Consider the following 13,885-nt stretch of genomic DNA (forward strand, 5'->3'; position numbering starts at 1 on the left):
CAGAATATTGCAATTTTGTGAATATTTCACATTTCTCTTGGCCTGCAAAAAAAAAAAAACATACTGCCTAGTCCCTTAGAGGAAACTCAGCTGACAACTGACTTTTCTGTTTCAGAAAACTAGTGTCTGGACTGAGCATGGCGCAGAAGGGAGAGCCCCTCCTACAGAAGGAAACTGCAGGGCCTGATTAGTGTATGTGAATAGGTGAATAGGACCTAGAACACACAAGGGGATCTTGAGGATGGTAGAGCAGAGGGTTGAGTATAAAATGATTGATTAATGTGAGGCATCTCTTGTGACTCAGGATTTAAATTCTAAGCGTTCTAGGGGTCCATCCTGATCTAGAGTTGACCCTTAAAGGTTGGAGACAATGGCCTATGGGAGGGAGAGATGCTGAGTGTTGAGAAAAGGGGTTGGAGGCCTCAGGTGGGCATGCTAGGGAAGATTAGAAAAAACACTGAGCTAAAAATGTCCTTGGAAAGGACCCAAGAACATTCCTTTGCTAAACTGATAGTGTGCTAGTGAGGTGCACCAGCATTTTGAGACTAGTGGAAGTGCTCCTCAGCCAGAGTTGGCAGTAGGAGAACATAGGGATTGAAAGGGTTCCAGAAGAGCAGAGACCAGGTGGTGGCCATCATAAGATGTGAAGTAGCGTAACTGTCAGAATGGGCAGCAAAGCCCAAAAGGTCCGTGGTGAAAGCTCAGATCTCTGTGTCCAGAGGTCATAAGAGGCCCAGCTCTGGGCTCTATCAGCTTTGTGCTCCCAGCTCGTACCCCTTTTTGGTTATATGAGCAGAAAGCTGAAGATCAGGATCTTGTTCTATTTATTTCCAGCACAGAGCCAGGTCTCAGCCCCAGAGACCATCAATTGGAATGGAGGAAGGGCCTGACTGTATTGCAGCAACTATATGTGATAAGGGTTCTATAAATCTACCCCTCTGAGGCCAGGGGTAGGAAATGACCCAAGTCTGTTACATGCTGTTGGGTAGGGGGGTCTGAGTTGACATAACCAGGAGGAAAACCATCACCTCTCTGTTAGAGTGGGAGCATAGGAAAGCCAGGTGGCAGGTGGATTCCTAGGCCCAAATTCACCTCACTGGGTTAAACAGGTTTGCAGACCCCATCCGCCCACCACACACACACTGAAGTAAGACTCATAATGGTAGGAAAGGCCAAGAGGAACCTGTCAAATGATGTTCCCCGTCCAAGACAGTAAACAAGGAGAGATTCTGTAACACGTGTGCAATATCTGAAGTTAGGGCGAGCCTCGCCCTTTTTATTTGCCTGTCTGGTCCCAGCAAACAGCAGATGGATTCCAGCAGATGATGGTGAACTGACAGTGAACGACCAGAAACTTAACCATGGAGTTCACCGTCACAGCTCAGTATTTAATGTGGTGTGTTTGCCAGTGCAGGTCAACAAGACTCTGGGACTTGGGGAGCCCCTGATCTAGTGAATATGTTCTCTTCAATCAGTATCAAGCAAGAGATTTAAAAAAAATTACCGTCTTATAACATGGCCATCAGAACACATTGCCTGTCTTTCTCCAGGTGTGTGGTAACTCCTGCCCTCTGTTACAGCAGAGTCTGAAGAGACACTGATCACCTTGCCATGATCCACTGTATTGATGGCATACTCAGTCTCGGTGAGAAGGAAGCAGTGAGTTCTTGGGATGCCCTAGGAAGACACCTGTGTGCTAGAGGGTGGAAGGATTCAGGGTTCTGCCACATTGGGGACATTTTTAGGGTCTAGTAGTCTTGGCCAGAGATTGACAAACTGGGCCCCATGGGCCAAACCTGGCTGGCTGCCTGTTTCTGTATGTAGAGTAATATTGGTACACAACCATGCCCATCCATGTGTTTTGTCTAGGCTGCTCTTGTGCTACATTGGCTGACAGATGAGTAGTTTCATGTGGCCATGCGGCCCACAACACCCAACATATCCTAACTCAGATCCTGCCATCTGAGTCTTTAGAGGAAATGTTCGCTGACATCTGGCCTTGGGCAGAACTGGGACATTTCCTCCAATGTAAAGGCCAATACATTGCCTCACTGAGAACGAGGCATAACTGTCAGTAGGGCCTTTTGGATTTTGGAGAAACCTTATTTTACACTTGAAAACACTGCTCCTACCCCATTATCAGGTGACCAGAAGGCTGCAGGGGGTCTGCAAGCTGCCGTGCCATCTGCCACAAAGAACAGAGCAGGAGCCGTCATCCAGGCAACTGTGCATAAATGGTCTTGTGTGGTGTCTCTGACAAGTCTCAGTGCATGTCCTAGCTCAGACACTGGGTGTTCAGAATCAACACCACCCACACACACACACAAATCACACCACGCCCTCAGAAGCAGAGAGCTGCGAGCTGTTTACAATTCAAAAAGCAACCACCCTCTTGTTCTGGATGTTGGCATTTGCATCAAGTCGTAAGGCTCTTTTAAGGTATCTCAGTTTAAATGTTTTTGTGTAAAAATTATTTGTTTTTAGGGTTTTTAAAAAATTATTATTATTATAGTTTAAATGGTGTCTTATTTCTTTTGCCGAAGAGTTTGTTCCTGGGACTGGAAATATTAGGATTTAAAAAAAACAACAACTAGGATTTTCATATTGACCTTTGTGGTCTTCCTAATAAATTCACTTACCTTTGATTATTTGAATAGATTCTTTGGATTTTCTACATACAAAATCATGCCATTTGCAAATAATGAAGTTTGATTAGTTTTTTTCTAATCCTCAGGTACGTTTTCCTTTTCTTTGCCTTATTGCCTACTCTTAGATAAGTTTTTTTTTTTACCATTAGAAAATGTGATGCTGAACAAATTTGGGGTCAGAGGGCATCTTATTCCCAATTTCAGATAGAAAGCTTTCAATAATCTCCATTAAAATACCAATTGTTTTTTGGTTGCATACCCTTTATTAGGAAAATTTCCATTTACTTCTGGTTTAGTATAAATTTGTTTTTTAATCATTAGTAAATGTTGGATTTTATTTAATACATTTTCCTTATATGTCTTTATTTTCTTAATCTATCTTCCAATCACTCTTCAGTTAAGTCTAATTGATTGTTAAACATCAGTTGTGTTCTTAACTTGAGTTAAGAACTTTTAGTTCCAAAATTTCCACTTAATTTTTTAATGTAATATAAAAAAATAATTTTCTCACAGTTCTGGTGGTGAGAAGTCAAAATTAAGGTGTTGCCGAGGCCACTCCCCCTCTGAAGTCTCTGAGGAAGGATCCTTCCTTTCCTCTTCCTGGTGTTCCTTGGCTTCATGTTGCATCTTTCCATCTCTGCCTCTCGCCACAAGGCTTTCTCCCTGTGTCCACATTTTCCTCCTCTTAGGAGGACACTGTTGTGGGCAATGGTGATGGTGACAGTGACACGCGGGTTGGTAGAAGAATTACCGGAGACCGAGAAAAGTTTAGGAAAGCTTAATAGGGATGCTGCTATAGGCAACAGAGGGCCACACAGATGGAGAGGCACCCGGGTGAGTGCCAGGGATGGGCGTGTTGGGTCTTCTATTGGGGGGAGGGGGCTGTGCACACAAGCAGTAGGCGGGTTGCATGATTCGTGCCCAGATACCTGACTGGTTGTAAGATCTGTCAGGGTCTACTCTGAATAATAGGATTTACAACCCTGATAAGGGCAGGATGTGCTTTGAGTCCGCCTAGGGTATTGTGAGATGGGCTATTATCTCCTGGGGCGATGAGTTTTGTTAGGGTAAACACACATCAAGAGATCTTTTATATCTTGCAGAAATGCAGGTATGCAAAGGATCCTGCAGTGGGGAGTGGGCTTAAGGTGTCAGTAGGCTTCAGGCACACAGACAGCCCAGGGGTGGGGGTTTTTATTATTCCAGAGAGTGCCAGCCGGCTCCACAGACACCAGTCATTGGATTAGGGTCCATCCTAATCCCGTATGACCTCCTTTTAAAATGATTATATCTGCAAAGACCCAACTTCCAAACAAGGTCACAGTCTCAGGTATGGGGGATTAGGAATTGAAAATACCTTTTTGGAGGATACAATTTAACCTACAACATACAGGTTTATTTTCTTCTGCAAATCTCCATATATCATCTCTTTCCTTGAACACATTAATCACAGTTGTTTTAAAGTCCTGGTCTGATCATTCCAACATCTGCATCTTCTTTCTCTGTATGTTGTCTGCCTGGTCTACGTTTGTCTTTCATGCATGGATATTTTTGGTAGGGTGCCAGATGTTGTATACATAAACTGTGAGCCTATGATGACCTCAAGACCCATGTGCTATTCTCATCTGTGAGGGGACTGGTGGAAGGAACACAACCAGATTTCCTAAAATTACCCTGAGAACATGAGAAGCACAAAATGACCAATATGTACTCACTGGAAATCACAAGACAGCAATCTGAAAATAAATTAATCTGTGAGCCCAAACTGAGAAAAGTCTGCAGGTGCTGATATGGATTTACATTCTGTAGAGGTCGGAGACCATATCAAATAAATCAGTAAAATATAAACAGTACGTGAATTGAGCTGAGTACAAAGAGAAGCAGCCAACAGTGATGAGAGGACAAATGCTGGTGGTGCCGCTGCCGAGTGGCCCCAGAGGCCTCCTGAAAGAGCCTGAAGGAGGAAGGGGATTGGTGATGCTGGGATGCCAGAAGATTGGGACAGAGGGAGCGAAGTGAGGTGCCCTGAAGCTAAGGCTGCTGCCTAAACTGTGTTTGTTCTTGGGAGAGCACAGGGGGGAGCTTGGAGAGTTGATGGTCAGATGTGGGGCCTGGGGTCAGATGTAGGTAGGGCCTATAGGCCATGTTAAAGGGATTTTTCTGTAAGATAAATAGATTATCTTTTGTGCATTTTGAGCAGATCTGACCTTAAGAATATTCCTCTGATGGCAGGGTTGAGACTTGAGTAATAAATCCCTCTACAGAACCAGGCACAGGACCTCACCAGTGACCAACCAAGATGGCCCTCCACTGCTCCCTCATGATAGCTGTTGGCCCTCACTTGTTACCCTGGGTTTTCCAGTATTTACACAAAAATTGAGGGTAAGATGCTGCTATCTTCTAATAAACAGAAATATTACAGTGTTTTCAAGCGACTATTCTAAGACTAGAATAAACCTTATATATTTAGGTTAGTAGGCCTTCCCTTATATTAAGAGGATTGTGTAGGACTACTATTCAGTAATGCAAAATGATGAACTATTCATGTAATAACCTGGCTGTAGCTCCAGAGAAGTATAGAATAATATATGTGTGATATATGATATATAATAGAATTACATAATACATCAAAATTTTATCCTTGATTAGTTCTGAGTGCTGGGTTAGAAACTGGTTTGCCTTCTAAGTTAGATACCCCTGTAATGTTCCAGATTTCTGTAATAAGCATGAAAGATGTTTGCAATCAGAAAAAAATAAGATTCTTTCAAAAAGAGTGGGGGTATATAGTTCCCACGCAGCCACAGTGCCTGGGTTCTCTCTCAGTGATAAATACCAGAAAGGCTGTGTAGCCGTCCTTCAGAAAGGCTCAGGACAAGATGGCCTGTGAGATCTAGAACCTAGGTTTCCTCTTATGCACAGAGGGGATGATCCAGTTCCTGTCACCTAAGTTCCTGGGAAAACTGAGTTAACGTGTCCATCACATACCAAGTGTTCAATTAAGTGGAAATTACCCTTAGATTTCTCTGGTTCCTACCTTGGCAGCCCCTCATCTGGGAGATGACAAGAGTTAGGAATTATGACTAAAGCCTCCCCACCCCATCCCCCTTTCCCCAGGAGAAACAGGCCCAAGGAAGGGGTCCCTGAGGCACAGCAAGTAATTCGACACAGTGAAACCTGGGCAGAGGCTCCTCTCGTCATGTGACTACTTTTCCCACTCCCTACTCTGGGAGGGAAAGAGGAGAACTTAATTACCCTTGGGAATCAGCAGACCAACTCCAGGGCCCAGGTGCCAACTTTCATAGGCTAATTCTTTCTCCTGCATGGTCCTCTCCCCACCTCCGCCCTCCCATCACAGTCGCTGACTTCTCTCACCCACGATTAACCCGGGCCCCTAGATGTCCTCCATGAGCCCCTTGCCCCAGCGCTGGACAGGTAGAATCAGCCTAAACCACCATGCAGGAGCCTGTATTTGGACAAAGTCACGCTCGTTGACTTGACAATGAAGGAGCGGCACACGTTGGCGTTTAGAGATCGTGGGGCCGTTAGGCTGTTTACGGATGAGAGGAAAGTGTGGGATTTGTTCAGGCGAAGCTTGGCAGGCTGAAAGTGGATCATGACTCTGTGTAACTGGTCTCCACGGCAAAGTGGAGCCAGGGAACGAAACGTTAAGATGAATGTGGAATATTGCGTCCAGAAACCCCTCTTCCGGAGCTGGGTAGTAGGCTGGAATCGAGGGGGTCAAAGGGACTTAGCTTTCCCTGGCAGCGATGGGGATTCCTTCTTTACCGGTCGGATTTCAAACAGCAGAGCGTCTCACTTTGTGATAGGAGAGACCCAAGTTTCTCAGTAGGACAGCAGCTGTCAGTCATCGAGAAGGGGCGTTCTGACGGTGTCGCTTCCGCGTCTGTCACCCTAGCCCCACGTATGGCCATAGACTTTTGCTTTCTTAGGCGGAACTCGTTTTTACTTTCTCCAATGCAATCCATTCACACCAGCGTCCTCCTGTGTCCAGCTAGGGGTACACTCCACACTCCAGGAGAAGACACCCCTCTCCCCAATCCCAGGAGGAAAAGGCGGGGTCGGAAGCCGCTCGCGGGCGGATGACGCAGCCGCGCGTCCGGGTTGCGCCCGCCCCTGGGCTCCGTGCCTGCGCCGGGGCCGCTGCGCGCTCCTGCCTCGGCTCCCGCTGCCTGCGCAGCTCCGGGTCCCTCGATTGATTCCCGACTCAGGACCAGGCAGGGGTTCTCCCTGCAGTGGCCACCTCTGCTTCCTCCGTGATCTCATCGTCTTCGTACCAGTCACACTGGTCCTCAAAAAGTAAGAAGGCCAGTGTCCCCCTCTACCAGGAAAGATGTTTGTGCGGCCGATCCTTCTCACCATGTCCCTTTAAGAATTCAGCTCAGATGTCACATTTTGCCCTGACCACATCACCCACGAGGTACCCATGAACCTCAGCCATCGCAGCACACTCCTTTTACTTTTTTCACAGCATGCATCCGGCTCACAATGCTGGGGCCTTAAAGGTCTGAGAGTATCCATCCCAGGGTGGGTGATGAGCGTGGCACAGCCCCAAGGCTCCCTGCCACACTCCCCTCACCTACCTAGGACAGTGGCTGCACTCGGTATCCCGAGTCCCATTCGGGTTCCTGCTGCAGTTCTGAGCCAGACTTGGAATCCTCCCCTCTCCCTGCTTATGTGTCCTGCTTCAAGGGCCCCAAACAGATCTATGATCCTCATTTTTAGACCTCAGGGCCAAGGATGGGCTGCAGACTAGGAGGTAAGGTCCTCAACCTATAGAATCCCCTGCACTAGCTTCCTGACCCCAGCCCACAAGTCAGGGGACCCAAAATCTTGGACACATTATACTTTCTAGAGGATCTGGCACCAACGTGGGAAGTGGTTGGAAGGTTTGGAGCCGGGCACATTAGAGGGCTGGTTTGAAGCAACACGAAGACAGGGAGCTGCCTCAGCAGCCCAGACCCAGACCATTAGCCACTGCCTAGCACAGACAGGGCAGATCTCTGCTACCCCAGCCCACCCCACCCTCGGGTCCCTTCTGGGAGCAGGAGCGGGCTGCGTGCCTCCGCAACTTCCACCTTAGGCTATGGAGGCTGGCAAGAGGGGTGAGGTTGCAGGATGAACAGGCTGTTCCCAGCCCCACCCTATGCATCCTGGGACCTTCCCAGGAGGTGTTCCAGGAATGGACTTTGGACAATACTGAGACCTAGATTTGCATGGATGGTTTTTTGTTCTAAAGTGCACTATGCAGGGCTTCTTGAGATGTTGCTCACAGTGGGGTCTCACCGGATATTAGAGAAGGGGGAGGGTCCGTTGGTTGGTCTGAGGATTACACAGGGTTTTACTGGGGTGAGTCAATGAAGCAATTGCATTTCCTGGGCTGTGTGAACACTCAATAAGTGAGGTGGGGTCTTAGCAGGTGTCAAACCACTGGGGATCATTCTAGGCTATAGGATGTCATGGGTACCTGGGTCATTGGGACTTCTGAGGTCTCTAGCAAGGTGCAGAAATTGCAAGGCCCTTTGATAAAACACTGAGGTGTCTGGCACATGAAGCAGGAGACCAACTATCAGGAGGGTCGCAAAGTCAGCGCGGGGCATGCTGGAAGTCGGCTTCAGGACAGACATGTGGCCAGAGGATGCGTTAGCAATCCATGGGGCCCCCTCCTTCCCCCAGGTACTGAGGGGCCTGCTCTTTCCTGAGCAAGATTTTGTAGCCCCTGCCCAGCCTGCCCATCCTCAACCAGACCCACAGAAAACCATGGTAGGGGGAGAGAAGTTTAATAATAAGCCTTGGACAGCCTCCCTATCAGAAGGGAGCCTAAGGGCCCACCCTTGGAGAGAAAGGCCATGATGAAGGGTGGGGCCCCCAAGGGGCAGGAACAGCATGGGAGCAAAAGACTGCCATGAAGCTGGTCCTGGGCTCAGCAGGTGCTGACAGAGCCTGTGGAGAGAATGGGGCTCCGGTCACACCATAGACACTCTCCTCAGCCTCGGGCAGCCCCAAGGCTGACTAGCTCAGGACAGTCCCGCCTTATACACAGCATAACAGTTATTAATTCTCAAATTCTGTGGCTGCCTGAGTGCCTGGAAGCCTCTGGAAGGAGCCTGTCTCACCTGGAGTGATGAGTGGAACAGCTTTCTCGGGTAAGGGGCTGAGAAAGGAACACATCAGATTAGCATCCTCGAACCTTCTGTTCTTCTCCGCCACCCAGAATCCTGGGTGCTACTTTAACAGGATCAAATCAGAGCTTTCCCTGATTTGGGGCCCTTCAGGGTGGATAATCTATGAAAAACAAATCCCATGCAAGCCCAGGGACAGCCAGGAAGGAGGCTGTCTTCTTTTTCCAAATTGTAGGACTTTATCCCCAAATAGCTCTGCTTAGCTCAAGGTAAACACAATAGGGCCCTGTGCTCACCTGCGCTTCTGATTTGACTTGCATTTGCATTTGCCACCTGTGAAGGAAGAGAGAGCCAATGCAAAGAGCCTGGGGAGCCTGGGCCACCCCTCTTCCCACCCCCTCCTCACCTACCACCTCCTGCCTCCCCACCCCTTCCCCAGCCCTGCCAGTCCCACTGCTCACTCAGGGCGAACAAGATTCCAGCGATGCACAGGAGCACTGCACAGATCGTCCCGCCCACCTGCAGGCCTTCCCAGTCTGGGGGAGCACAGAGAGGGAGCTGGCACCAGCCCGACTCCACCTCACTCATGCAAAAGATATTTACGAGCACATGATTGTACAGATGCATTTACATTCCAGGCAACAAGAAAGACAAACCAGGAAACAGACACATAGTATACTATCTGGTGGGAACAAGCGCTGGGAATTAAAAATAAGCAGAAGAGCACAGAAAAAGAAGGGGGTTTGGAGGATGATCAAGGAAGGCTTTCCTGAAAGGTGGCCTTTGAGATGAGACCTGGGGGAAATGAGGGGCATGTTGGGGAAGGAAGAGGCAGAGGAAGAGGAAATCTGGGGGGCTGTAGGGCAGCAAGGAGCTGGGTCCTGGGGAAGGCAAGAGAGAGGGAGTGGAAGGAAGGAGATTAGGTGTGAGATACCCCAGGGGCCCAGCAGCCTGATGCCTCCAGGCCCTTCCCCAGAAGTCTTCCCAAATACCCAGTGGGTACCTTACCTCCCTGCTGGAATGAAGTTCTCCCAAAGACCATGTTGCATATTGGCCTCTCCTTTTGATCGACCACCCACCTTGACTCTTTAATCCCTAGTCTTGGCCCCATCCGCCCCTCTTTCCCTCCACATCACTCCTCACCAGCCTCCAGCAAAGAAGTCCAGGAGAGGTAAGGGTAGGGGTAGGGGCAAGGGTTATCAGTTCGTACCATAGTAGAAGGGACTGTCTTTATCTGCAGGAAAGAAAAAAAAAAGAATAAGGACCAGACCCAGGAGGCAGGATATGTGGTCTTGGAAAAGGTGGGGGCAGGGCCAGCAGGGCAGTTTGGGGCCTCACTCACCAACCACATCATTGGCTTCCAAGACAGGCAGGCCTGGGTGAGAGAAGCAGAGGTATTGGGGGTTAATCCATGACACTGGTCTCAGAATGAATCAGCAGGCCTGACCCCACCCAGTCCAGAGGACTAGCAGCCTCGACTGTGGATTGTGGAGGGGGGTGGGGGGTACCTGAGGTCACAAGTTCCCGTCCTCACATCTTCCCTGCAAACAGACTTGAGATTTTTGTCTCCCACTTCCTGGCCTTTCTGTGAGTTCCACCCCCCAATACCCCTCTTCTGCCCCCAACCCCGCAAGTCACAACCCTTCCTGCTATTCTTTCTTACGCTCAGAATGGGATGGTGTGTTGGTTTCTTTTTATCCTCTCCTGAAAAGCTTCCTTCATGGACTGTGGCTAATGCTCTGTCTCCTAAAGAAGTAGGGACAGCTGTCCTCTTTCTGCCAACAAATGGTTACAGTTTCCCAAAGTTCCATTGTTCAGGATAACTTTTGCAATATCTGCTTCCTCCCTGTACTGTTATTTCCTGAAGGTTTCTCTTTACATTGACAGTTTAAATGAAAGCACATTTACTCCACATCAGGCCCCCTTCGTGAGATGCTGCCCTGGTTTTCACAGCTTTGGTGGGTGGGTGAGTGGCACTTCTGGGAGGACTCACCGGCCAGCAGGAGGAGAAGGCCCTGGGTCAGTCCCTCCATGACACAGCTGCAGGACAGGGCTGCAGGGGAAGGGGGCTGGCTGGGGTCAGACAGCCCAGACCGGCCCCAGGCTCACTGTGCCTGTGCCTCAAGGATGCCCTTGCTGATGGGTTGGATGTGGGAGAGTTACTAATTCCTGCTTCCTCATCTAGAGATGATAATAGTAATGCCTTGTGGAGTTACGTGGATTGAATTAATACTGGTTAAGTGCTTAAAATAGTGTCTACACATAGTAAATGCCTTACAGGGCTTTGTTAAAAATCTGGTAATCAGATGCCTGACACAATCAGGAGAGCAGGGCTGCTCTTCTAACTCAGGCTGCCTTCCTAACCCCTACTCAAACCACTACAGTTGTCAGACCTTGGTGTACTGTTTCCAAAGGTCTGGGCCTGGGGCACTACCAGACTGAATTCCAAGAGAGCATCCACTAAGGCACACCCAGGGCTGAGCTGTGCAGAGGCGTGAACAGCTGGGCAGGGAAAGGCGGGGAGTGGCCGCCAGGTGCCAGAGGCAGGCAAGAGCCTCCTCCCCCAGCCCCAGCCAGGGACGCTGCTCCAGGTAGCCCTAAATTCCACTCTCAGAGAACAGACTGCTAGTGGCAGGAAACTGCCTAGTGGGTTGGACATTGCTCCTTTCTGTTTTCTCCTTAGGGTAGGAACTATCCATGTCTTCATTCACTAGTCCAGGGGGTGGCTCTGTCCTTGAGATAAGACTGCCCCAAGCTTTCTGCCTGTGGTTAGCCTCAGGCAGGCATAGGGATTGTCAGTGTGTTCCACACTGCAACCCTAGTTATTATGTGCTGAGCCCAGCTGGCCAGAGAATTCCTTTCTCAGCCACTTAATCTCTCTGTGCCTCAGTGCCATGTAAAAATGAGGCTGATTATCAGTAGCAACTTCATACGGTTACTGTATATTAAGCCTAAGGTTAGTTCCTAGCACATAGTAAGTAGTGAAATGTGTCACAAGAAGTAAATACATAAATGTATGGGTCCTTTTGCTAGAAGGGAAGGACTATTAACGTGCTCCTTCGGATCACCGGGGTTTGTTGGCTGTGAGCAGTTTCCAAACCAGGCCCTCCTTTGGACTCCCCATCTCTCTCTACCCGTTCTACCACCCTAAACTTCTGGATCATGAGGATCACAACTCCACTTTACATATTCTTTAGTCAAAGACTGGGTCCTATTTCCTCCAGCCACCAACCCCCCCATCCATATGACAGCGGTCACAGAGAAGGCAGCCCCCAATCCTCAAAACCCCCAAACACAAAGCCATTACTGAGAAAACTCAAGCCCCTACTGCCCCTTCCTCAGCTTGGTACTTTGGGCCACCCCTCCGCCTCCAACCCCTCTGCCTGGTAGCCCCAAAGTCCTAGCGGAGATCTGCTCCTGAGCTTACCTGAGAGTCCAGTGCAGAGAGCAGGTCTGTGGAGGCTGCTGGGACTGCGTCCAGCCCAGGTGGGTTCTGGCTCTTTAAACCTAGTGGCCCCGCCCAGGGCAACAATACCATCAGGCAGAAGGGAACTGGTCAGATTCCTTAAGATTCCTGGAGCTCCCTCTCCCCAGTGTGCTCTTAAAGGAGACTGTTTACCCTGCCACACCCAGCACAGAGCGGAGTCATGGGCCCCAGGCCAGCTCAGAGGCTAGGGTGATGGTGGGGAGAGGGATGGGCCTCAGACCCTTCTCTTGAGAAGGTGGACTTTCACCTAGACCCTAAAAGAGTGGCCCAGAGGGGTGCTGGATGGGGATGGGATGCTTCTGGGTCCTTGTCCCAGCAGTGGATGTTCCAGGACTTCTAGGGGGGAGGGTGTCTTGGGGACAATACTGTCAACAAGGAGTCAGGGGCTGGCCTTGAGGCTCCATTTGCTCAGGGATCCCATTGCTTTCTATCAAGAGGAGGAGCTGGGGCTGATGGATGCACCCCAGGATCACCCACCAGGCCCTGACAACTACTTACTTGGCCCCAGAAGACTGAAAGCTGGAATCAGAACCTACCCAGGCCCAGGCCTTCATTCCCTGTCTACTGCATGGGGGCAGGGGTGTGAGGGGGAAGCTGAGGGGTGGGCTGGGAGGGAGGAAGAGGACTGTCAACCTCAGGATGAGGAGTGGGCCACCTTTTTCTGCAGACCCCCATGCCTGCCTTGTGAACTGCTGGCCAAACTCTCTTCTTAACTGCCCTCCCCAACCCCGATACAGGCCTTTTTATTCTGCCATCTCCCCTGCCTAATTCTTCTGTGTTCACCCTTCTCTCCCACTGGATGGTGACCAACTGAAGGCAGGAATGTTGCCTCCCTTATTGCCAATGCCCAGACACGGACACCGATAAATAGATTTTGATTGAATTGTTGAATCAGTGAGGACAAAGAAGCCACCAGGGGCTCCCAGTGCTGGGGGGTCAGAGGGCAGAATAAAGCCCTGAAAGGCAGGGTGTGGAGGATTCAGGTAAGTAGGAAGCGGGAGGGCAACCCTAGTGCCAACATGTTGCATCTCCTCATGAAAACCTTCCATGGTACTTCCTTCAAGATTCAGTTGTTGCACAGAGTGTAAAATGGGGGCTCTGCCATGAAAGACACGGAAGAAACTTAAAAGACATGTTACTGAATGAAAGAAGCCAGACTGAAAAGTCTACAAACTGTACAATTCCAACCAAATGACATTCTGGAAAAGGCACAGCTACAGAAACAATAAAAAGATCGTGGTTTCCAGGGGTTTGGGGAGAGGGAGGGAGGGAGGAATGAACAGAAGGAGCACAAGGGATTTTTAGGGCAATGAAATTATTCTGTATGATACTATAGTGGTGGCTACATGTCATTTTGCATTTGTCAAAGCCCATAGAATGTACAACATCAAGAGTGAACCTCAATGTAAACTATGGACTTTGGGTGACAATAATGTGTCCATGTTGGTTCATTGATTGTACCAAATATGCCACACTGATGAGGGGTGTTGAGGGAAGGGGAGTATATATGTGTGGGGGTGAGGAGGGCTATGTGCAAACTCTGTATTTTCTGCTCAGTTCTGCTATAAACCTGAAACTACCCTAAAAAAAAATGAAGTCTATTAAATAAA

General features: G+C 49.2%; 1 protein-coding gene across 3 annotated transcripts; it reads right to left on the reverse strand.

The window, feature by feature from the left end:
* Window positions 1–8,430: 8,430 nt before the first annotated feature.
* On the reverse strand, window positions 8,431–12,353 carry FXYD4 (FXYD domain containing ion transport regulator 4). Of its 3 annotated transcripts, none has more exons than XM_032491767.1 (8): window positions 12,216–12,353; window positions 10,782–10,857; window positions 10,131–10,163; window positions 9,999–10,022; window positions 9,250–9,324; window positions 9,085–9,121; window positions 8,783–8,820; window positions 8,431–8,609 (listed from the first exon to the last, which is right to left on the reverse strand). In XM_032491767.1, exons 1-8 carry the CDS (start codon window positions 12,324–12,326, stop codon window positions 8,590–8,592), a joined length of 414 nt encoding a protein of 137 aa, XP_032347658.1. In that variant the 5' UTR covers window positions 12,327–12,353; the 3' UTR covers window positions 8,431–8,589. The 3 variants fall into 3 exon arrangements, with proteins under 3 accessions (XP_032347658.1, XP_014421324.1, XP_032347659.1); XM_014565838.2 differs by having other exon boundaries at window positions 10,782–10,841; window positions 12,216–12,317; XM_032491768.1 differs by lacking the exons at window positions 9,999–10,022; window positions 10,131–10,163; window positions 10,782–10,857; window positions 12,216–12,353 and adding an exon at window positions 9,797–9,982.
* Window positions 12,354–13,885: the final 1,532 nt, after the last annotated feature.

The sequence above is a fragment of the Camelus ferus genome, chromosome 11, assembly GCF_009834535.1.
Source record: "Camelus ferus isolate YT-003-E chromosome 11, BCGSAC_Cfer_1.0, whole genome shotgun sequence".
Lineage (NCBI taxonomy): Eukaryota > Metazoa > Chordata > Mammalia > Artiodactyla > Camelidae > Camelus > Camelus ferus.